Genomic DNA, 19,210 nt, shown 5'->3' with positions numbered 1-19,210 from the left:
TAATCGTCCATTTGCCTTTAAAAGGCAATTATTATTTTAAAATCTTCAGTAAATTATTTATCGTAATGGTTATAATTGCAAATCATTTTCAGGGTCGAATTACTATTCTTTTTCTACTGTACAACAAGAGGAAATTTTCACTTTTAACAGTCAACAGACCAAGAACATGTGATGCAAAGTGTTCTTGTTGTTGTACGATACAAACAATATCAGTATATTCGTAGCTTAGTTTGCAGTAAGCCGCTATCGCCGCTGGAAAACAAAATATACATTTTTGACTGTACGTTTATTTTACTTTCGCTAAATGATATTATTATTAAAAATCCAAATGTTTGTCATTTTTGTTTTAAAAAAAAATCGTTAAATTCATTAAAAGGAAGAGAGAGTTTTTTTTTAAATTTGAATAAATATCAAACAGGATAAAATATGGGTCAGTTTATTTCATCGAGGCCGAGCGATCGAAGTGGATTAATTTTGTATTATCATCCGTTGAGCTTCTATTCGCAGAAAGTGAGTAATAAAAAAAACAATGAACCGGCAAATCTCGGTTTGAATAAATCAGATCTCGAAATCACATTTGCATCACACTCAAAGACATCGGGTACTGTATGCAATATCATGTGATTAACATTTCACACAAAAAAATCATATGATTTGTGTTTTTGTTAAATAAGAACTAAATTCCGCAAATTCTCTTTCGGCTGTTTTCGTTTCCAATGTGTCAATGTAAAATGTGTGATACCGTGTTTATGACTGTTTGTGTGTCTATGTATCGAAAGTACAAATATTTCTTTTTTATTATATTGCATGACCAATGGATATTGATCGTTATTAAATAATAAAGCATGAACCGAAAAAAAATTCGTTAGTTAATGTTACGCTTGAGTTTGTTAATTCAAGGTTTGTTCTCTTAAATTGTTCATAATTTTGTCAGTTTATCTTACGTTTCAATGATTGGCGACTGCATGTCTTTGTTGATTTGTTTATTTTTGAATTTATCTTTACATGGCATTTATAACTCTCTGATAACACAGCTGCTCGTCTTTCTCTATCGTTTTTTTCAATTCATGAATAATTTCGCATGCAATACGTTACGAAATCAATTAGCAAATCGTTAGTTCATTCAACGTCGTTACAATTATTTCGATGAACGATATAAATAAATGATTTTCTATTTTATAGGTGTTGTTTGTTTTACATGAAAAAAACATTCCATGCACACTTTACGAAGTAGACGTTTCAAATGGTGAACAATGCTCCAATTGGTTTATGCAAATGAATCCAAAAATGGATGTACCTGTTTTACAAAATGATATGCTCGTTGTTCCATCATCAAATCAAATAATCCACTACCTGGAAGCCAATTTTGTTGAAAAGCACCCAACATTACTTCCGACACAAAATCGAAACTTATTGAACAAAGTCATTTTTTTGAATCGGAAAATCAGTCAAATCCCCATTGGAATCATCAGCTTGGGCACATTTATTCATTCGAAAATTGTCTCATCACCACAACTACCATTTATTGGACCATTGCGATGCAGCTTTTTAGGTGAAGTTCAGATTTTTTTTATCTTTCACATCAAGTTGAAATGAATCGCAAAGAAAAAAATTTGAAAAAAAAAATCTCCTATACTTTCAGAGTCGGAAGAAGAGATGTTGAATAAATTTGAAGAAAATGCAAAAGCAAATCCATTGCATCAAGACGCACTCTTGATGAAAGTTAAATCACAACGGGAAAAATTCGAGCTGATCAAAGATCCAGATGAATTTCAAAAATTGATCGATTCAGTTGGAATTTTATTAATTGAAATTGAGGCTCAGTTACAACATCAAGCTGGTATGCGACAAAGTGTATTCGCCTCATTTCGTGAATATAAGAATGATAGCAGAAATTTATTCAATATTTTTTTTGTAGAAGAATCAAATAGTTGGCTATGCTGCAATCAGTTCACATTGGCTGATGTGAGTCTTGGCATTTTGTTGCATCGTTTGCATCAACTCGGTTTAGCGAAATATTTTTGGGGAAATAATAAAAAACCCTACATCGCAAAGTATTATGAAAAAATCATGCGACAAAAATCCTTTCAAGCATCATTGCCATCAACGATGGCTACCGCAAGAGCCGCTTGGATGAAATTACCATATATCTACAAAGTGTGTGCGTTCAGTTTGCCAACGGTTCTCGTTGGTATTTTAATTTACAAAATTTAGAAAAAATTAAATAGTTTCCATTTTTTTCGTTGATTTTTTCGCTTTATTTCCATTTGATGTTTAGACTTTATTTACAAAAATATGTTTAACAATCGACCAAAAAGGACACTCAACAAACATTCCCATAGGCGCAAATTACATTTATATGTATACTATGTAGAACACTAATGTTAATAGAAAAAAAAAGTTCTGTTAATTGAAGTGAGTGAGTAGTTTTGTTTTAACAATTTAACTTATATTCCAAAGCATTTAGCATTCGATAAAAAAATGCAGTTAAATATCAATTGAATCTTGTTTGAAACGGCACCATTAAGTTTCCCAATCAAATTTTAAACCTAAGTATAAATTAAGCAAAAAAAAAAATATGTTTCTTGAGAAAAAACAATCGGGAACCATTCACCGGATGTGCTAAGAACTAAGATTTGTTTTGTTCTTTGAGGATTTATTCGGTTGTAGTCACGGTGACGGGTTTTTGTTGATAAATTGGCATTCCCATAAATTTCGGCACATCGTTTGATCGATTTGATGGTCCCGCATTGCCATAGTTGAGAGATTGTTTTCGAAACGGTACGGCCGGTTGCGGTTTTACTTTTTGATACAGAAATTTACCATGGCCAACCGAATTCGGTAGCAGTGAATGGGCTGGATACCAAGCACGATATGTAAAGAACCATGTGAGAATTGCAAATATTCCGCTCAACACCTTTTCGATCATTTTGTGATAGTAGAGCATTGTGCATACCAACATTACGTCCCACAACAATTGTAAGGCAGTCATTGAAATGAATAAAATTCGAATTAATGGCGTATATTTTTCATACATTTCTTTAACGGTTTGAAATTCATCGTCTTCAAGATTTCGTAATGGATTCGATGATGAATCCTCACGTGTATTTCGATTATGATCCTCATTTCGTAGATGTTCTTTGATATTTTCCCAGCCGATGATCGGTTTTGCCTCTTCGATTAACACCAAACTCGAGTAAATCAATATAAATGCATGACCAGATATATCGAATCCATGCCAAAAGTGGCCACCTTTCAAACATGCAATTTTTGTATCAACACCTTTTGCATTGCATCGTCCGTACATTGTTTCGATAAAGTTAAATGCTTTGGTCCACGTAAGCCAGAAAAATGTTGCAATTACAATGCGCGGTAAATGCTCTTTGAATAGTTTCCCTCGATTTCCACAACATAAAATGAATGACGTCAATACGAGATATGGTACACTTAATACTAATGTCCATGCCCAACCCCATTTCACAAAGTAAACATTGAAAATGTTATCAGATCGCGCAAAATACGTTTTTGGATATGGTGCAAAGTCACCGATTAATGACACTAAAAATAAACTACCCAAATATAAAGCCACTTTGAGATTTACATCGAAGAATATGATTTTTTTACACAAAAACATTAGCACTTGAAGCAGAACTTCACGTACGGTGGTCGGATTCGATGTCGGTCGTGTGCCTTTTGTATCTTGACGTTGTGGATCATATCCCGTCGGACGAAAGTTCATGTTCGTTGAACTGGATGTCATTTTTCGTTTTGATGCCATTTCCAAATCAAAAATACCGTTTTTTCCTTCGTTTCACGTTGATTTGATAATGATCTCTGCAATACAATAAATAAAATGTATTTTATTTGATTTTTTATCAGAAAAAAACTCATTTCAACATTACCTGATTTTTTACGAATTTACAACAAATTAGCTGATTATCATTTTTTCCCTGATTTCTGTCGTTTTGACTAATTTTTCAGCTGAAGCAAATTTTAGTGTCATAATGACAATGTAATTATCAGTCAAAATAAATGGAATGTGTGGTGAATAATATTCACTTTGTTTGCATATTCACCACAACATTTTTTCTATGCTCATTTTTAGTAACTATAAAATGTAGAGATATTTTTTTAATTTTTTCAAAATTCAGAAGAATCCATAAAAAAATAAATTATCCAAAACAGAAGTGAATAAAAAAAATAAAAATAGTTGGTTTTGATGTTGGTGTATGGTGAAAGTACACATGCTGACACTCATACATTTACACACATCCACTTACTCATGTAAATGTAAACGTGTAAATAAGTTCAATCTGTCAAAGTGTTTCCCATGCCATAAGTGTATACTTAGACGACCGTAGCGGTGTGGCAAAACTTGCATACGTTCATCAAGTAATTTATTCAAAAGTTCCGTGAAAAAAAAATTGCAAAATGCTCGACCAAGACGATTATGATCCGGTAAGTGTAAGAAATTATCGAATCCCAAACAGTATTGATATTATTTTAGAGTGTTTAGTTTGATAAATTAAATACGAGTAATTAGAGTCCCAGTAAAAATGAACCTAACCTATACCGTACACGCCATTTTGTTTCATCGGCAAACGCATTATTGATAATTTTCTTTCAATTGCAGTATGACCGTGATTATATGTACGACGAAGATAGCCATACGGGCGATCCAACTCTTGATTTGGAATATGAACGCAGCATGAGTGTGCCGAAAGTGCCCGATATTGTGAAAAACTTTATCGAATATTTTCGGACTGTAATCAGTGAGGGTGTTGTTTACGAGATCCAAAATTCGTACGAAAACACTTTCCCAAAGTTGAGCGAACAGTATTACGATAAGCGTGCATGGCCGTCCGAAAATCAAATCGCCGATATCGTTGGAACCGATGATGTGTTTTTAACATTGTATAAAGAATTATACTTTCGTCATATTTATGCACGAATTCCCGAAGGTCCAACCATTCATGAGCGTGCTGACTCATTTTTCAACTACTGTAGCTTCTTCAATTTGATTTTGTCGGCACCGCAACCATTTCAATTGGAATTGCCGGACATTTGGCTGTGGGAATTGCTCGACGAATTCGTCTATCAATTCCAAAACTATGCCCAATATCGTGCACGTCTCAATGACAAAAACGAAGAAGAGCTTAACATTTTGAAGCACACAAATCACTGGACCATTTTGTGCATTTTGAATGTATTGCATTCGCTGGTCGATAAGTCGAATATTAAATTACAATTGGAGGTGTCAGCATCGGGCGGTGATCCAGAATCGGTTGCTGGTGAATTTGGACGTCATTCATTGTATAAGATGTTGGGCTATTTCAGTTTGGTCGAAATGCTGCGTTTGCATTCATTGCTCGGTGATTACTATCAGGCAATTAAGGTGTTGGAACCAATTGAAATTCACAAGAAGAATCAATACACACATATTCCAGCCTGTCAAATTTCAACATCTTATTATGTTGGTTTCGCTTACATGATGATGCGTCGCTATACTGATGCCATTCGTACATTTAGCTCCATTTTGCTATTCATTCAACGCACGAAGCAATTGTACAGCACCCGATCATATCAAAATGATCAAATCAACAAACAAACTGAGCAAATGTATCAATTGCTTACCATTTGTTTAGTTCTTCATCCACAATGCATTGACGAATCAATCCAACAAGCATTACGGTAAATATATACAAATAATGACATGAGAAAATAACAATTAATTCATACTATCAATGATAATTTTACACCATTTTTCTCCACAGAGACAAAAACTATCACGAAAGCATGTATCAAATGCAATGCGGTGACTTGGACACGTTCCGCAACTTCTTTATTTTCGGTAGTCCAAAATTCATTTCACCATGTCCGCCACCAAACGACGCAACCGAAGGTGACTTTGTCAAGCAACCCATGGAACATCAAACACAAGTATTTATGGACGAAGTTCGACAACAACAAGAATTACCAACCATTCGTTCATACTTGAAATTGTATACAACGTTGCCATTGGAAAAATTGGCTTCGTTTATGAACAAAGAGCCAGCCGAACGTGACATCAACAATTTATTGACTCATTTATTGTGCTTCAAACATAAAATGAAAAATCTTGTATGGAGCGAAGGTTCAAGCGGTTTGGATGGCAAATTTGTGTCCGGTTCGGAATTGGATTTCTATATTGACCTTGATATGATTCATATTGCTGATACAAAAGTGGCCCATCGCTATGGCGAATTCTTTATTCGTAAAATTTTGAAATTCGGTGATTTAAACCGACGCTTGCACAACCTCAAAATTTAAATAAAAATCTGGCAAATATCATATTCATATTCCACTAATTTGAATTAACCTAAATCTTGCATTACCAACAACTTTGTTCACAAACGGCGAAGACACAAATAAGATCAATAAAGAGATAATACATGCGATTTATTGGAATAAACAATTTGTTTTTATTTTAATATGATTGGTTTATTTATTTGTTTTATATGAACTTTTCTTCTTCTTAAATGTATTTGTATACATCAATTGCAGATCGTTGGCTGGCTAAGAAAGTATGCGAATTATCTATTTATCTTTGTATTCAATTAAACGAGAGAAAAAAAAAAACAAACGAAAAAATAAATCGTACACAAATCAAAAGATCAATTGAACTTCATTGAAATCAAAATCATAGTGCTAGAATGTTTTTTTTTTTTTTGAGTGTTTGTGTGTATTAAATTAATATTAGACGTAAATGCCGACGGATAGGAACAGGAATAGTAAACCAAAGCCCAAGAAAATTGCAGCAAACAAGCTGATAAGCAATTCCTTCAAGATGAGAGTACTTTTGCTAAATCCTTTCGGGCGTGAAACGACAAAAACGAAGAACCATGATGTGAAGAATGTGCCGATAATCAATAGAACAGTAGCCAAATGTGGAAATACTGATGGGTTGATTGGCGATACGTATCGTGTCAATGACTCCATTTTTGCCTGAAATTTCAATCATTTAATTTAGATTCATTTCAATTGACTAACGACGACAATTTTGATTTAACTTACAATTTGATCGGTGGAAATTTGGTTTGGTGCGGGTTTTCTCGTTGTGTTTTTCTGGTTGTTTGCGTATATTGTTAATATGACAAACTATTTACGTGGCCGGCGTAATGACGAAGTGTCATTGATTGGTGTGAAGTTGGCAATTGTTGAAGTTGAGTTTACATAAAAAACATAACCTATTTAAAAAAAAAAAAACTGAATTTCGTCATTGTGTTGAACTGAGAGCTTTTGTATTATTATTATTATTATTTTCGGTTCTATATCAACAAAATCACGAGTTATAAAAACGAGAGAAAGTAAAATGGTTATTATTAAACAAGGAGCCGAGGCAAAATTGTCGCTTGGTGAATTTTGTGGTAAAAAATGTTTGATAAAAGAACGATTTGTGAAACATTATCGACATCCCGATTTGGATACTCACCTCACAAAAGAACGAATGCGTGCCGAATCGAAAACAGCAGCAAGATGCGAAGCGGCCGGTGTGAATGCACCACGTATTTTACACATGGATTTGAATGAACGAAAAATTTACATGGAATATTTTGAAAAAAGTATCACTGCAAAGGCATACATAAATGATATTGTGGCACAGCTCAATGAACCAGCCGAGCAAAAGCAACGAATCAACAAGTTGGCCGGTGAAATCGGAACATGCATTGGAAAAATGCATGCCAACAATTTGATACACGGTGATCTCACCACATCCAATATTTTATTGGATCCATTGGCGACAGACGATGGCACATTTCGTGATTACAAATTAATTATGATCGACTTTGGACTATCAAGTTTTAATCAAAGCAGTGAAGTAAAAGGTGTTGACTTATACGTTTTGGAACGGGCATTGCTCAGTACACACAGCGACATAACATATCTATTCAATACAATTCTAGACGCTTATAAAGAAGCCAATACAGCCAATGTCATTGAAATTATCAATAAATTTGAAGAGGTTCGAGCGCGTGGAAGAAAACGCACCATGGTCGGATAAATAAAAAAATATATATTTATTTTTCAAAAAATTATATGCTTTTTATTTGTAAGTCCCACACCCATCCATCATAGCCCCATATCTAAAGTCTTGATGGCATTCCACCGGCAGCCACAATCGTTTCACCCGTAATATAGGCTGCATCGTCTGATGCCAAAAAGGCAACAAGTCCCGATATATCTTCAACTTCACCCAATCTGATAACGATGATCGATTTGAAAAGAATTAAATATTATTAACATTTTTAATGAATCACATTCTTACCGGTTCATCGGAATCATCGATAGAGCCGCTTCATGTGCTGTTTCCGACTCGTACATTACTGAACCAAATTTTGTTCGAATAATGCCAGGTGCAACACAATTAACCCGAATATTTTCAGGAGCAAGATTTTGCGCTAGTGCTTTTGTTAATCCAATCAATGCTGTTTTGCTAACTGAATAAGCTCCAATTAACTAAAGATCATATATTTATATATTTATGTTATCAAAATAATGATACGATATGATAAATTGATAATACCGGGAATGGATTGAGTCCAGCGTATGATGATACAAATATGATGCTTCCGTTCGTTTCGTCACGTAAAATTGGTGTAACTTCTTTAGCCAAAAGAAACGATGCTTTAACATTTACATCAAATATTTTATCCCATGCATCTTCCGGGCAAGCAAGTACAGGTCCAACAACGGGATTTACCGCTGCATTCGATACTAGAATATCAATTTTACCAAAATTTTTAAGCGTTTCATCGAATAAATTTTTACGATCATTTGCATCCGAAACATGACATTTAACACCAATCACATTCGAAAAACCATCATTTTTCAATTTATTCACAGCATTTGAAACATTTTCTGGTTTTCGACTGCTCACAACCACTTTGGCACCTTCTGCAGCAAATCGTTTTGCAATTGCAAAACCAATTCTTAAAAATAAACAATTTTGCTGATCAAAAAAAAAAAACATAACGATTGATTTGAAACGATAAATATTTGTAAACTATTTACCCGTCAGTGGATGCAGTAATAACAGCTACTTTGTTAACCAATCTGCTGATATTACGATGTGCCATTTTATATTTATTTTTTTTTGGAAAATTCAAATAGATCTAACTGGAGACTTGCAGTAAAGAAAGTTCTCACAATGACTCGCAAAAAAGAAATGTATTATCAATTTTGATTTGTGAATCACGAGTCGAGACCGCTAATGTCACATTGACAATTGATCGCTCTTTATTTTGTTTGTATGTATGTTTGTGTTTGTTCGATGTTTTCCTTTTTAAGAGAGGAAATAAGCAACTCTATAAATGAAACCAAATTCACTTGATTTAAATCACCAACACAATTTTATAAACAAAAACTGAACAGAATACACTTTTGTAAACAAGAACTAACGAAATCGAACAAGAACAAGAACTAACTCTTCATACAATTTCGACGGTTATTTATACTAAAATATAACCATAAATTGCTTGATTTCCCACTCATTTTTACAAAAGCGAAAGGCAACTTAATTATATTCCTATTAGAATGTGAACTTATTCTTGCAATCATATAATTATCTAAAAGTGGAAGGATAATTGAACATAATAGATCATTCAAAAGAAAATATTCTATCATCCCTTTCATGCATTGCTGTGAATGCGTAGCACACTGGCGGCGACTCAGTAGATGATGTCCAATACACACAAATTTGCGTATTGATGTATATTTGTATGTTCTTTTCTGTATTCCACTGACACGCTTCCATTGCTTATAGTTGTTTGTTTTTGTGCAACTATTTACAAGGTGAGCTGTGTAGCAGTGGTGTTTGAATGTTTCCTTCTCTCTGTTTTACTTCTTAATTGACGCGTTTAATTTTTGTTCATGAAAAATTATTAAAAATTAAATGGCATTTTTCGAACTTACTTGGTATTTTTTTGCATTATTTGGCATTACATTGAATTAAAAATACTAGTACTTTTCCCCTTGATTGCACACGTAATTCAATCAACTTATGTTTAATACAAATTTTAAAGAATAAAACTCCGGCATGTATTCGTATGAATTTTTATTTTATTCAATAGGTTTTTTATATATCATATAGGCATAACATGTTTGTTCATATCATTGACATTGTAAAAAATGGTTTTCAAAAATTAGCCAGCTAAACCAGCTTTTTGTCGGCATTTTTGCATCGTTGCACGTAACACGAATTGTTTGCGCGACAATTGACGAACATGCTTTAGAAATACTTCCAAATCTAAGACACCATTTCGTAATGCTTCGCCAATGTAATATATCGAATCTTCAATAGCAGCCTCTTCAGCATAGGCATTCAATAATCTAATAACAAATAATTTATTCATTAATTTGTGAAATGTTTAAAGACAAATGAATTGAAATCGGCCGTGATCATTTACTTACTGCCTGTATAGTGGTGCTGTTGTTGTGACTGCTTCATCGACATCAATTGTGTCAACTTTTTCCAATGTTTCAAGTGATTTTTCCAATGTTTTCTGTTTTTCCACTAGAACGCCAATGCTCGTTTTCAATTCGTTCTATTATGAAAATTCGAAAAATCATTTATGTGAATAAAAAGTCCACTCGATGAGCAACGAAAAGTGGCTCCAAATATGTTTTGGGAAACAAACCTCTTCTCGTTCTAATTTTGAAATGATTTCGTTAATTTTGGCTCGGCCCTCGTTCAATTCATGTTTGGTGCGATTTAATGTGTCCATTTCGGCTTGATGTTGATTAACACGCTCTTGTATTCGACGCCGTAATTTATCTTCCACAGCACTGATGAGCGATGCCTTGATGTGTTCCTCAGTTATGGTCATTGTGCCATCTTGTGATGTGTTTGATTGCTAAAAATATATTATTCATATATATTTGTTGACGACTGTTTACTTTAGAAATAAGAAAAACGATGCCAATAGCAGTTTTCTGAGAAAAGGAGATGCTGTGGTTAACTTACACCTCCAAAAAAGCTATTATATCCTGAGTGTGATGGATTGGACATTGGATATGGTGGATATCCACTTGATGGTGGGTTTGATGCTCCGCTGGCGCCCGGATAAGATGGAAAGCCTCCAAAATTGCTAGTTGGATATGGCGGAAATGCACCCGATGCGGCAGGATATGGCAAACCATAACCAGGACCTCCACCAGGTTGAGGCATGAATGCTGCTGATATTGAATGGTAACCGTTTTTTTAAAATAAAATAAAATATGAGCAATCTATTGTGAACCTACGTTGTGTTGGGTACGGTGTGACTTGTTCTTTTGGTTTTGCATAGACCGGTGGCATATCACCAAATGTAACGATCATCACTTGAATAAGCCCCAGTAAATCTGAAGACGACTGTAGTGGACGAATGCAATTATACATAAAGATATTTTCATAAAATTTCTCAATTGAATACTCACTGGATTCCATTCGTGTAAATATGGCAGATAAATTTTACCATTGTGATCGACAAACATTGAAACCTTAATTTGCATGTCGGACGTTGGTTGAACATACGCGAGTGGTGCATTATATGGATGTGTGTCCATTAACCAAATGCAGATTGGAATATGGTAGGTGTTATCTGGTGAAAAATAAAAGCACAAACATTCGTTCATCTGATGATATGTAAACAAATCCAATTGTACTTACTTTTGTAAACAACTGGTATAGTTCCGCTTATATTGAGCAACTCTTTGCTATTCCCATCATTGAAGACTGAAGTAGAAAAAAAAAACATAATTAGCTTACGTCATTTACGTCAGTTCGTTTTATGATACAAACCAAAATCTTCAAGCTTAAATGTTAAACCACGATATTGTTCCACAACATCTACCACATCTTTTTTGGTTTGATTTACATGCTGATACTGTGAATGAAAAATATATAAATTTTGAAGAGGTTTCATATAATAAAGTGGCTAATGTTTGATAATGTTATCAAGTGATTCAAGCATTTTTTTTCTCATAGCGGATAAATAATTTTAAGCAGTTTTAAGTAGCGGAAGTTCGAATTGAAGATAAAAAAAAAATGTATGTAAAAAGTATGGAAAACAAAACATAAATGTTGTTGTGAACATATAGATTTGAGCAAAATTGATCATTTAAATGCGATACATTTTGCCATTGTCTACTCAATTAAATTTATATGCATAAACAATGGAAAAAAAACCAACCCCAGCTAAGAACTTTGAAAGTTGTGCTTCATAAACAACCATTGTTCACCACGAAAATATTTTTTTATGCGTAAAATTGTTCTTGTTGTGATTTTCTTTCTTTGGATAAATTATTTTCACTGTGAAAACTTTTGATTATTATTGCAATCATCAATACACAATGATGACAAAATCTTTCTGTCAAATTTTGTATGAATCATATAGGTGTAGAGAAGCATTCTTCGTGTTCGTTTAATTCTTGAACAAGTGTGCATTAAATTGTTTCACATAGTGACATTGAATGCATTCATTCCACATATTTCTGTCTGAGTTCGTCCAAATTTCTTTGTTTTGTGTCTATGTCAGCTGTCATGAGATTATTATTGCAAACGACAAAAGAAAAACAAAAGAAAATGTTTCAAATACCCAAAAATGAAAAGTTAATTTGAAATTTATATATTAAGTGACGTTGAGTGTCTGTATTTGTGTCGAATGATTAGATAAGGAAAATTGTATAAAATTATAAAAAAAATAAAAACAAAACCACACACAATTGGTTCGAATAGATAGAAAGCAATGCAATCACTGCGTGGAAATTTTGCAAATATTCCAAATGCATTGAGCAATTTGATAAGCACATCATCGTCACCAGTCGAAGGGACCAACTTTTTACCGCCGACAAGTCCTTCATTCGACAGTACCGATACATTGGCCTCGGTGTCTGGAGACGACAGTTCTGACAAGTCACATGCCATTCCGAATAGTTTAATCAAAGAGCAATGGCAATTGGTGCTTGAAGAAGATGCCTCAATCGATGACCTCACGAATGCCATTGAAAAATGTAAAGAATTAGTGCTAAAAACGGACGAATGTTCAACAGAACGTAAATGGTTGGTTAGGCATTTGGTTGAACTGAGATTTCGATTACGAGAAATGGAAGACGCCAATGTTGATGACGCTAAAATTGGAGCATCGTACAGAGTATATTTTATTTAGCTTTTTTTTGTGTACGTACCTTAATAATGTTTCATTTTGTAGATCATTTTGGGACACCATTTTGTCGACCATCACAATCAAAAGCCTAGTCAAACAACAACCCGACCTCATTGTGACCATTGTACCGGAATCATTTGGAGTGTTGTTCAAGCATCGTATATTTGTATCGACTGCAATTTTCGTGTTCACTACAAATGTCTGGAAAGCATTGTTAGGGTCTGTGCACATGTAATAACATCCGAACGCAAAGAACCATTGGATGAAATATGCCCAGAAAGTGGACTCTCATTTCAAGCCTACAAATGCGCTGAGTGCAGTTCATCGTTAAGCTTCAGTAAGTGCACATTCTTTTTGTTTTTCAAGTTTAAGAAATCGATCATTGTGTGCATCAGTGAAATTTCATTACATTAGAAATTGTATGCGTTGAATATATGTGAATCTGACTAAAATGTGTAATATACCTTTTTCACTATACCATTTTGTTGACTTCAAAAAAAAACATCGACATTTCCAGATTTTCCTGGTTGGTTCTACTGCTTGGGATTACGTAGCAAAGCAGGTAGATTCATGCGAAATTCTATGCACAATATCCCGATTAACATCTTTTGTTCGCACATACCACATTTTACTTCCCTTTCGCTTAGTGCACCAACTATTGATTTATTTATTTTTTACACCTCTTTGCATCTTTTCTTCCCACATAAGAATATCTATCGTTTGAGTTTTATCCTTCTAAGCTTTATATTTTGTTTTTCAAATCATTCATGGTAAATAGAAGACATAATCTAACACTGATATTATATTCAACCCAAAAAAATATATTCATATTGATTCAATTTATGAATTGGCAGAGGGAGGTTGGGTTGAACCGCGTATCTGTGACTATACCGGACTCTATTATTGTCCTTCGTGTCATTGGAACGACAGTGCACCGATTTTTGCACGAATTTTGCACAACTGGGATTTTACGCCATACAAAATTTGTCGAGGTAATTCATTTTTGAAATATTTTCTGATTTTCATTCAGAAAAGACTAATAAGTACAAACATTTTTTTTACATTTCAGCTACTTTACAGGAAATGAATTTAACTGTGGATCGGCCAGTCATCGATTTGGAGCAAAAAAATCCCAAACTATTTATTTACGTACAAAATTTGAGTTTAGTGAAAAAATTGCGAACCAATTTAAATGATATGCGACGTTATTTAACCGAATGTCGAATTGCGACCAATGCAAAACTATTGGAAAATGCAATCGGTGCTCGACGCCATTTAGTGCAATCCATCAATATGTACAGTATAGCTGATTTGATTGGCGCTGAAAATGGGACAATCATTGAATTTTTGAATAAATTATTTGCAACATTCGAGCAACACATTCGAAAATGTGAATTGTGCTCGGGAAAAGGATATGTCTGTGAAATTTGCAGTAATATTGAGGTGCTTTTTCCATTTGATGATGGAGCTATTCATTGTAAAAAATGTAAAACGGTTTTTCATCGAGCCTGTTGGCTTCGAAAAAATCAAAAATGTCCAAAATGCGCACGCATGGAACACAGACGATCACTGCTTCAACAGTCAGAAGAAGACGAAGCAAATGCCAACAAATCTATACCAAGTTCATCATAGACCTTCGAACTTTTCATATGCTTCGAATAACCGATATTTATTAGACAAATTATTATATACATATGTAAAATTTAAAGCTACAACCGCTAAATTAATTTTTATATGAATCATGTGGAACTTTGAATACATTTTTTATATAGATGAGTCGCCAACTGCACAAATAAAATATACAATATACATAGTGCTTTTATATTATTATTTTTTTTTTCAAATTGTTATATGCATTGCTATTCAAGAAAAACGATTCTTTCAAAATGATACGTTTAACGAAAACTTCTTATTCAAATTTTCGTAAATTCTTTCAACCTGAAAATGAAATATACAAATATTTTAAATCAACCAAAGTGAATGGAATGGGAAGCGAGTGAATGTGTGCCAATACCCACCACGATAGCATGTATATTAAATTTTGGGAAAGGGAGTATTCTTGTGGATTTCTTTTTTCTGTTCTGGCCACAATCGGCTAATACAATCAGCCGAATAATCACTGATATAAATGCTGATTTTTTGTTGGATTCTAAAATACCTAAAGCAATTTTTGGCTGGCCCTGATTTATTGCCAACATACTGAGATACAATTTCTGTAATTTTTTGGAATTAGTGACTGTTTTATTTCTGTACTTTTTGTGCACTCCTGATCAACAAGATTTTAAATATCGATAATAATGTTCAATGGTTTGTTTTCAGGATACACTTTTTCAGATATTTTATATATTAGATAGAAAGTCAATAAATTATATTCAGCAATTCAATAAAGACAATAAATAAAAATAAATAAATAAAGAATATTTCATTTGAATGAAAAATGATTTTCATCAGATCATTCGAGAGAAAAAGACAAAACCTCTAAATTATGGTCAACAAACGCATTTAAGATGAAAAGTTCATACAATACCAATAAAAAAATATTCCCCAATAATACGTTATTACATTAAATTGCAATAGACGTTATGACATTATCAATTTGCAATTTTTAATTCAAGTAATCACGAAAATACTTTAAATTAAGTAGACTACTCAATATTGTCTGCTTGAGCAAAAGTATTTCATAAAGTACATTTGTTTTAGTAAACGCAATTGACAGCGGCAACTTCATGCACAAACATTTTGCCGCCAAAACGAGCAACTGATGTTTTAGTTTCATCACAATTCTAAACTTGATCACCAGCTGCTTTGTTCCAAACACTTCGAACAATAAAATAACTTAAAAAAAACAATTCAATAAACAATTTGTACAACTGACAAAACAAACAACAATTCATTAAACATTTTGTGGCAGTATCTTTTTTAAAGAAATTATTAAAACGAGTATTTTTGATTAAAAAGTAAAGTGAAGGAAATGGCACGCCGTGATTATGCTCAAGACAAAGGTACGAAAAATGTGTGAAATATTTTTGTAATCATTTCTCAACACTTAATTTCGAACTTTTATTTGCAATTCGTTTCAATGTGTAACTAATGTGTTTTTTAAATTATTTTTTTCATTTATAGAAGCCATCAAGGCTTTTCTCACGGAATTTTGTGAGACCAATGAAAATGGCGCTAAGTTCTTTAAATATGCAAGTCAACTTGTAAACATCGCCCATCGTGAACAAGTAAGTTATTACTTTCATCTCAATCATATGCATTTATAACACATCGATTTTTCATGTAAATTTTTCAATTCTTCAGGTTGAAATCAGCATTGAACTTGATGATTTGCATGAGTTTAATGAGCTACTCGTTGAAGCTATCATGCAAAATACTCGACGCTATTCAAATTTATTTTCCGAAGTTATTTTGGAATTGTTGCCACAGTATAAAGAACGAAATGTTGTTGCTAAAGACTCATTGGATGTGTACATTGAACATCGTTTGTTGATGGAATCTCGTATAAGAAACACAAACGAAGTCAGAGATGCGAAAAACCGTTTTCCACCAGAGCTCATGAAGCGATTGTAAGTTGAGATTTCCTGATTTTTCTTGAACTTTAATACACCTTTGTTTCATCATATTAAGTTGAATGTTTTTATTTGGAAAATTTTCATTAGTGAAGTGTCATTTAAAGCGCCAGCTTTGCAAAAGCCATTATCGATTCGTGAAGTGAAAGCTGATAGTATTGGTAAATTGGTTTCGGTACGCGGTATTGTAACGCGTTGCACTGAAGTGAAACCAATGATGGTCGTTGCCACATACACATGCGATCGATGTGGTGCTGAAACCTATCAGCCAGTAAATTCATTATCATTCATGCCAGTCGCTGATTGTCCATCTGAAGATTGCCGTGTAAATAAGTCTGGTGGCCGTTTGTATTTGCAAACGCGTGGCTCGAAATTCGTTAAATTCCAAGAGATTAAAATTCAAGAGCACAGCGATCAAGTGCCAATTGGTCATATTCCTCGCTCGGTAACAATCATGTGCCGTGGTGAGGCTACTCGTCAAGCTCAACCTGGCGATCATGTTGTTGTTACTGGCATATTTTTGCCGTTGATGCGTACCGGATTCAAACAGATGGTATCGGGACTGCTCAGTGAAACATTCATCGAAGCACATGTAAGATGCATTTCATCTCAAAATTTCATATTGAACCTTTCTAAGAAAGACATGTCATTCCTAATTCAATATTTACAAATTTTATTTATTTAGAAAATTGTGTGCCTCAACAATACCGATGACACTGAACAAAATGCCGAACTCACACCCGATGAATTGAACGAATTGGCTCAAGATGATTTTTATGCACGTTTGGCCACTAGCATTGCTCCAGAAATTTTCGGTCATTTGGATGTGAAAAAAGCGTTGCTTTTGTTATTGGTTGGCGGTGTTGATAAGCGTCCCGATGGCATGAAAATCCGTGGTAACATCAACATCTGTTTAATGGGTGATCCTGGTGTGGCCAAATCACAATTATTGGGCTACATAAATCGTTTGGCTGCCCGTAGTCAATACACAACTGGTCGTGGTTCATCTGGTGTCGGTTTGACTGCAGCTGTTATGAAAGATCCGTTGACCAATGAAATGGTTCTGGAAGGCGGTGCACTTGTATTGGCCGATCAGGGTGTCTGTTGCATTGATGAATTCGATAAAATGGCCGACGGTGATCGTACTGCTATACACGAAGTTATGGAACAACAAACAATTTCAATTGCAAAAGTAAGTAGTCCATTCATATAATATGAAAAATGCCACGTTACCAATCACTCATTTGATAAACTATGATCATCAATTCTAGGCTGGTATTATGACAACATTAAATGCTCGCGTTTCAATTTTGGCCGCTGCAAATCCGGCATTCGGAAAATATAATAACAAACGTACAATTGAGCAAAATATTCAATTACCAGCTGCACTACTGTCACGTTTTGATTTATTGTGGTTGATTCAAGACAAAGCTGAACGCGATAATGATTTACGTTTGGCCAAACATATTGCATATGTACACACTCATTTGAAACAGCCACCAACCGCTTCAAAGCCGTTGGACATGAGTTTGATGCGTCGTTATATTACATTGTGCAAACGAAAAGAGCCAACTATTTCAGCCGATTTGTCCGATTTCATTGTTGGAGCTTATGTTGATTTGCGTCGTGATGCTCGTAATAATGCCGACACCACATATACATCAGCACGTAATTTGTTAGGTATTGTGCGTTTATCGACTGCATTGGCTCGTTTACGTCTATCGGATGTTGTCGACAAAGACGATGTGGTCGAAGCTCTTCGTTTGTTGGAAATGTCAAAGGCTTCGTTGGCTTCAACATCTGATCAACAAGTTGGCGTAAAGTACGTATTTCAATTAATTTACGTTTTAAATCAAATGCAGTATCAATTTTGATGCGAAAATCCATTAAACACAGTCATTCAATAAATATTATCTTTTTTTCTCCGTGCAGTCGTCACTCGTCGTCTGATAAGATATACAATTTGATCAAAGAAGCAATTAAACAATCGGGCACTTCAATTCGAATCTCCGAAATTATGGACCGTTGTACAACCAAAGGATTCAAACCCGACCAAGTGGATAAATGTATCGATGACTACGAACAGTTGAATGTTTGGCAAGTCAATCAAGCTCGAACTCAAATTACCCTCGTTTTTTAAATAAGCTATTCAGTTATTTGATTACGTTCAAAATTTACGACATTTTTCATTTTTTTAATACTATCATTGTTCCGAGTATGCAATTCATTAGATTTCATGTATGTGTGTTTTTTTTCTCTCATTCCATTTCATTTTTTTTTTTCATAGACAAATAGAATCATTTTGTTATACGCATAACGATATAAGAAATAATTAAATGGTGTTTTATTAAAGAATCTCGTGTTTGTATTATATCTATTGGTCCGTAAAAGTTGAATACACCAACGATGTACTTAACCAAAGTAAGTGTTTAAACGGAAAAAATGACCATTCAACTG

The 19,210-nt window shown here is 33.9% G+C and overlaps 9 protein-coding genes across 12 annotated transcripts; 5 read left to right on the top strand and 4 right to left on the bottom strand.

Moving 5' to 3' along the window:
* The first annotated feature begins 116 nt into the window (after positions 1–116).
* LOC116336693 (ganglioside-induced differentiation-associated protein 1) lies at positions 117–3,023 on the top strand. Its single transcript, XM_031760729.1, has 6 exons — positions 117–280; positions 419–510; positions 1,183–1,552; positions 1,643–1,840; positions 1,919–2,161; positions 2,279–3,023. The coding sequence occupies exons 2-6, from the start codon at positions 427–429 to the stop codon at positions 2,380–2,382; spliced, it is 999 nt and encodes a 332-aa protein (XP_031616589.1). The 5' UTR covers positions 117–280; positions 419–426; the 3' UTR covers positions 2,383–3,023.
* Positions 2,230–4,036, bottom strand: LOC116336692 (fat storage-inducing transmembrane protein). The gene is made up of 2 exons (XM_031760728.1): positions 3,903–4,036; positions 2,230–3,834 (listed from the first exon to the last, which is right to left on the bottom strand). Exon 2 carries the CDS (start codon positions 3,776–3,778, stop codon positions 2,657–2,659), a length of 1,122 nt encoding a protein of 373 aa, XP_031616588.1. The 5' UTR covers positions 3,779–3,834; positions 3,903–4,036; the 3' UTR covers positions 2,230–2,656.
* A 285-nt stretch (positions 4,037–4,321) lies between these two features.
* LOC116336691 (eukaryotic translation initiation factor 3 subunit L) lies at positions 4,322–6,454 on the top strand. Of its 2 annotated transcripts, none has more exons than XM_031760727.1 (3): positions 4,322–4,458; positions 4,634–5,691; positions 5,775–6,454. In XM_031760727.1, exons 1-3 carry the CDS (start codon positions 4,432–4,434, stop codon positions 6,307–6,309), a joined length of 1,620 nt encoding a protein of 539 aa, XP_031616587.1. In that variant the 5' UTR covers positions 4,322–4,431; the 3' UTR covers positions 6,310–6,454. The 2 variants fall into 2 exon arrangements, with proteins under 2 accessions (XP_031616587.1, XP_031616586.1); XM_031760726.1 differs by having other exon boundaries at positions 4,329–4,464.
* A 176-nt stretch (positions 6,455–6,630) lies between these two features.
* LOC116336698 (transmembrane protein 258) lies at positions 6,631–7,188 on the bottom strand. Its single transcript, XM_031760733.1, has 2 exons — positions 7,054–7,188; positions 6,631–6,984 (listed from the first exon to the last, which is right to left on the bottom strand). The coding sequence occupies exon 2, from the start codon at positions 6,976–6,978 to the stop codon at positions 6,736–6,738; it is 243 nt and encodes an 80-aa protein (XP_031616593.1). The 5' UTR covers positions 6,979–6,984; positions 7,054–7,188; the 3' UTR covers positions 6,631–6,735.
* Positions 7,189–7,235: 47 nt separating this feature from the next.
* LOC116336695 (EKC/KEOPS complex subunit TP53RK) lies at positions 7,236–8,059 on the top strand. Its single transcript, XM_031760731.1, has one exon. The coding sequence runs from the start codon at positions 7,352–7,354 to the stop codon at positions 8,039–8,041; it is 690 nt and encodes a 229-aa protein (XP_031616591.1). The 5' UTR covers positions 7,236–7,351; the 3' UTR covers positions 8,042–8,059.
* LOC116336694 (dehydrogenase/reductase SDR family member 4) lies at positions 8,034–9,444 on the bottom strand. Its single transcript, XM_031760730.1, has 4 exons — positions 9,052–9,444; positions 8,564–8,969; positions 8,306–8,496; positions 8,034–8,238 (listed from the first exon to the last, which is right to left on the bottom strand). The coding sequence occupies exons 1-4, from the start codon at positions 9,114–9,116 to the stop codon at positions 8,124–8,126; spliced, it is 777 nt and encodes a 258-aa protein (XP_031616590.1). The 5' UTR covers positions 9,117–9,444; the 3' UTR covers positions 8,034–8,123.
* Positions 9,445–10,078: 634 nt separating this feature from the next.
* Positions 10,079–12,385, bottom strand: LOC116352353 (tumor susceptibility gene 101 protein). Of its 2 annotated transcripts, none has more exons than XM_031784890.1 (9): positions 12,210–12,385; positions 11,819–11,903; positions 11,687–11,752; positions 11,455–11,618; positions 11,281–11,389; positions 11,003–11,214; positions 10,677–10,892; positions 10,450–10,583; positions 10,079–10,368 (listed from the first exon to the last, which is right to left on the bottom strand). In XM_031784890.1, the coding sequence occupies exons 1-9, from the start codon at positions 12,249–12,251 to the stop codon at positions 10,182–10,184; spliced, it is 1,215 nt and encodes a 404-aa protein (XP_031640750.1). In that variant the 5' UTR covers positions 12,252–12,385; the 3' UTR covers positions 10,079–10,181. The 2 variants fall into 2 exon arrangements, with proteins under 2 accessions (XP_031640750.1, XP_031640751.1); XM_031784891.1 differs by having other exon boundaries at positions 11,003–11,211.
* Positions 12,386–12,564: 179 nt separating this feature from the next.
* On the top strand, positions 12,565–15,405 carry LOC116352292 (differentially expressed in FDCP 8 homolog). 2 transcript variants are annotated; one of them, XM_031784777.1, is made up of 5 exons: positions 12,565–13,169; positions 13,227–13,518; positions 13,699–13,743; positions 14,036–14,173; positions 14,251–15,405. In XM_031784777.1, the coding sequence occupies exons 1-5, from the start codon at positions 12,765–12,767 to the stop codon at positions 14,811–14,813; spliced, it is 1,443 nt and encodes a 480-aa protein (XP_031640637.1). In that variant the 5' UTR covers positions 12,565–12,764; the 3' UTR covers positions 14,814–15,405. The 2 variants fall into 2 exon arrangements, with proteins under 2 accessions (XP_031640637.1, XP_031640638.1); XM_031784778.1 differs by lacking the exon at positions 13,699–13,743 and having other exon boundaries at positions 14,251–15,402.
* Positions 15,406–15,945: 540 nt separating this feature from the next.
* Positions 15,946–19,073, top strand: LOC116336822 (DNA replication licensing factor Mcm7). Its single transcript, XM_031760972.1, has 7 exons — positions 15,946–16,183; positions 16,305–16,408; positions 16,485–16,750; positions 16,844–17,345; positions 17,439–17,945; positions 18,025–18,575; positions 18,686–19,073. The coding sequence occupies exons 1-7, from the start codon at positions 16,153–16,155 to the stop codon at positions 18,891–18,893; spliced, it is 2,169 nt and encodes a 722-aa protein (XP_031616832.1). The 5' UTR covers positions 15,946–16,152; the 3' UTR covers positions 18,894–19,073.
* The last annotated feature ends 137 nt before the right edge of the window (positions 19,074–19,210 follow it).

Source organism: Contarinia nasturtii, unplaced genomic scaffold (assembly GCF_009176525.2).
Source record: "Contarinia nasturtii isolate CC-2019 unplaced genomic scaffold, AAFC_CNas_1.1 Cnas_scaffold_187, whole genome shotgun sequence".
NCBI lineage: Eukaryota > Metazoa > Arthropoda > Insecta > Diptera > Cecidomyiidae > Contarinia > Contarinia nasturtii.
The sequence above is the reverse complement of the archived record's forward strand: the minus strand, read 5'-3'. Positions and strand labels throughout refer to the sequence as shown.

Excerpts from the sequence above, each read along its gene's own strand:
- LOC116336698 (XM_031760733.1), bottom strand. The coding sequence starts at position 6,978 with ATGGAGTCATTGACACGATACGTATCGCCAATCAACCCATCAGTATTT.
- LOC116336822 (XM_031760972.1), top strand. The coding sequence starts at position 16,153 with ATGGCACGCCGTGATTATGCTCAAGACAAAG. Across the intron at positions 17,946-18,024 it reads AAACAATTTCAATTGCAAAA|GCTGGTATTATGACAACATT; the intron begins GTAAGTAGTCCA and ends CATCAATTCTAG. Across the intron at positions 18,576-18,685 it reads GATCAACAAGTTGGCGTAAA|TCGTCACTCGTCGTCTGATA; the intron begins GTACGTATTTCA and ends TTCTCCGTGCAG.
- LOC116352292 (XM_031784777.1), top strand. The coding sequence starts at position 12,765 with ATGCAATCACTGCGTGGAAATTTTGCAAATATTCCAAATGCATTGAGC. Across the intron at positions 13,170-13,226 it reads AAATTGGAGCATCGTACAGA|ATCATTTTGGGACACCATTT; the intron begins GTATATTTTATT and ends TTCATTTTGTAG. Across the intron at positions 13,519-13,698 it reads CAGTTCATCGTTAAGCTTCA|ATTTTCCTGGTTGGTTCTAC; the intron begins GTAAGTGCACAT and ends CGACATTTCCAG.
- LOC116336691 (XM_031760726.1), top strand. The coding sequence starts at position 4,432 with ATGCTCGACCAAGACGATTATGATCCGGTAAGT. Across the intron at positions 4,465-4,633 it reads ACGATTATGATCCGGTAAGT|TATGACCGTGATTATATGTA; the intron begins GTAAGAAATTAT and ends TTTCAATTGCAG. Across the intron at positions 5,692-5,774 it reads TCAATCCAACAAGCATTACG|AGACAAAAACTATCACGAAA; the intron begins GTAAATATATAC and ends TTTTCTCCACAG.
- LOC116336695 (XM_031760731.1), top strand. The coding sequence starts at position 7,352 with ATGGTTATTATTAAACAAGGAGCCGAGGCAAAATTGTCGCTTGGTGAA.
- LOC116352353 (XM_031784890.1), bottom strand. The coding sequence starts at position 12,251 with ATGGTTGTTTATGAAGCACAACTTTCAAAGTTCTTAGCTGGG. Across the intron at positions 11,904-12,209 it reads TTTCAAAGTTCTTAGCTGGG|TATCAGCATGTAAATCAAAC; the intron begins GTTGGTTTTTTT and ends TTTCATTCACAG. Across the intron at positions 11,619-11,686 it reads TATACCAGTTGTTTACAAAA|ATAACACCTACCATATTCCA; the intron begins GTAAGTACAATT and ends ATTTTTCACCAG.
- LOC116336694 (XM_031760730.1), bottom strand. The coding sequence starts at position 9,116 with ATGGCACATCGTAATATCAGCAGATTGGTTAACAAAGTAGCTGTTATT. Across the intron at positions 8,497-8,563 it reads CTGGACTCAATCCATTCCCG|TTAATTGGAGCTTATTCAGT; the intron begins GTATTATCAATT and ends TATGATCTTTAG. Across the intron at positions 8,239-8,305 it reads TCGATGATTCCGATGAACCG|ATTGGGTGAAGTTGAAGATA; the intron begins GTAAGAATGTGA and ends CATCGTTATCAG.
- LOC116336692 (XM_031760728.1), bottom strand. The coding sequence starts at position 3,778 with ATGGCATCAAAACGAAAAATGACATCCAGTTCAACGAACATGAACTTT.
- LOC116336693 (XM_031760729.1), top strand. The coding sequence starts at position 427 with ATGGGTCAGTTTATTTCATCGAGGCCGAGCGATCGAAGTGGATTAATT. Across the intron at positions 511-1,182 it reads TGAGCTTCTATTCGCAGAAA|GTGTTGTTTGTTTTACATGA; the intron begins GTGAGTAATAAA and ends TCTATTTTATAG. Across the intron at positions 1,841-1,918 it reads TCAGTTACAACATCAAGCTG|AAGAATCAAATAGTTGGCTA; the intron begins GTATGCGACAAA and ends TTTTTTTTGTAG.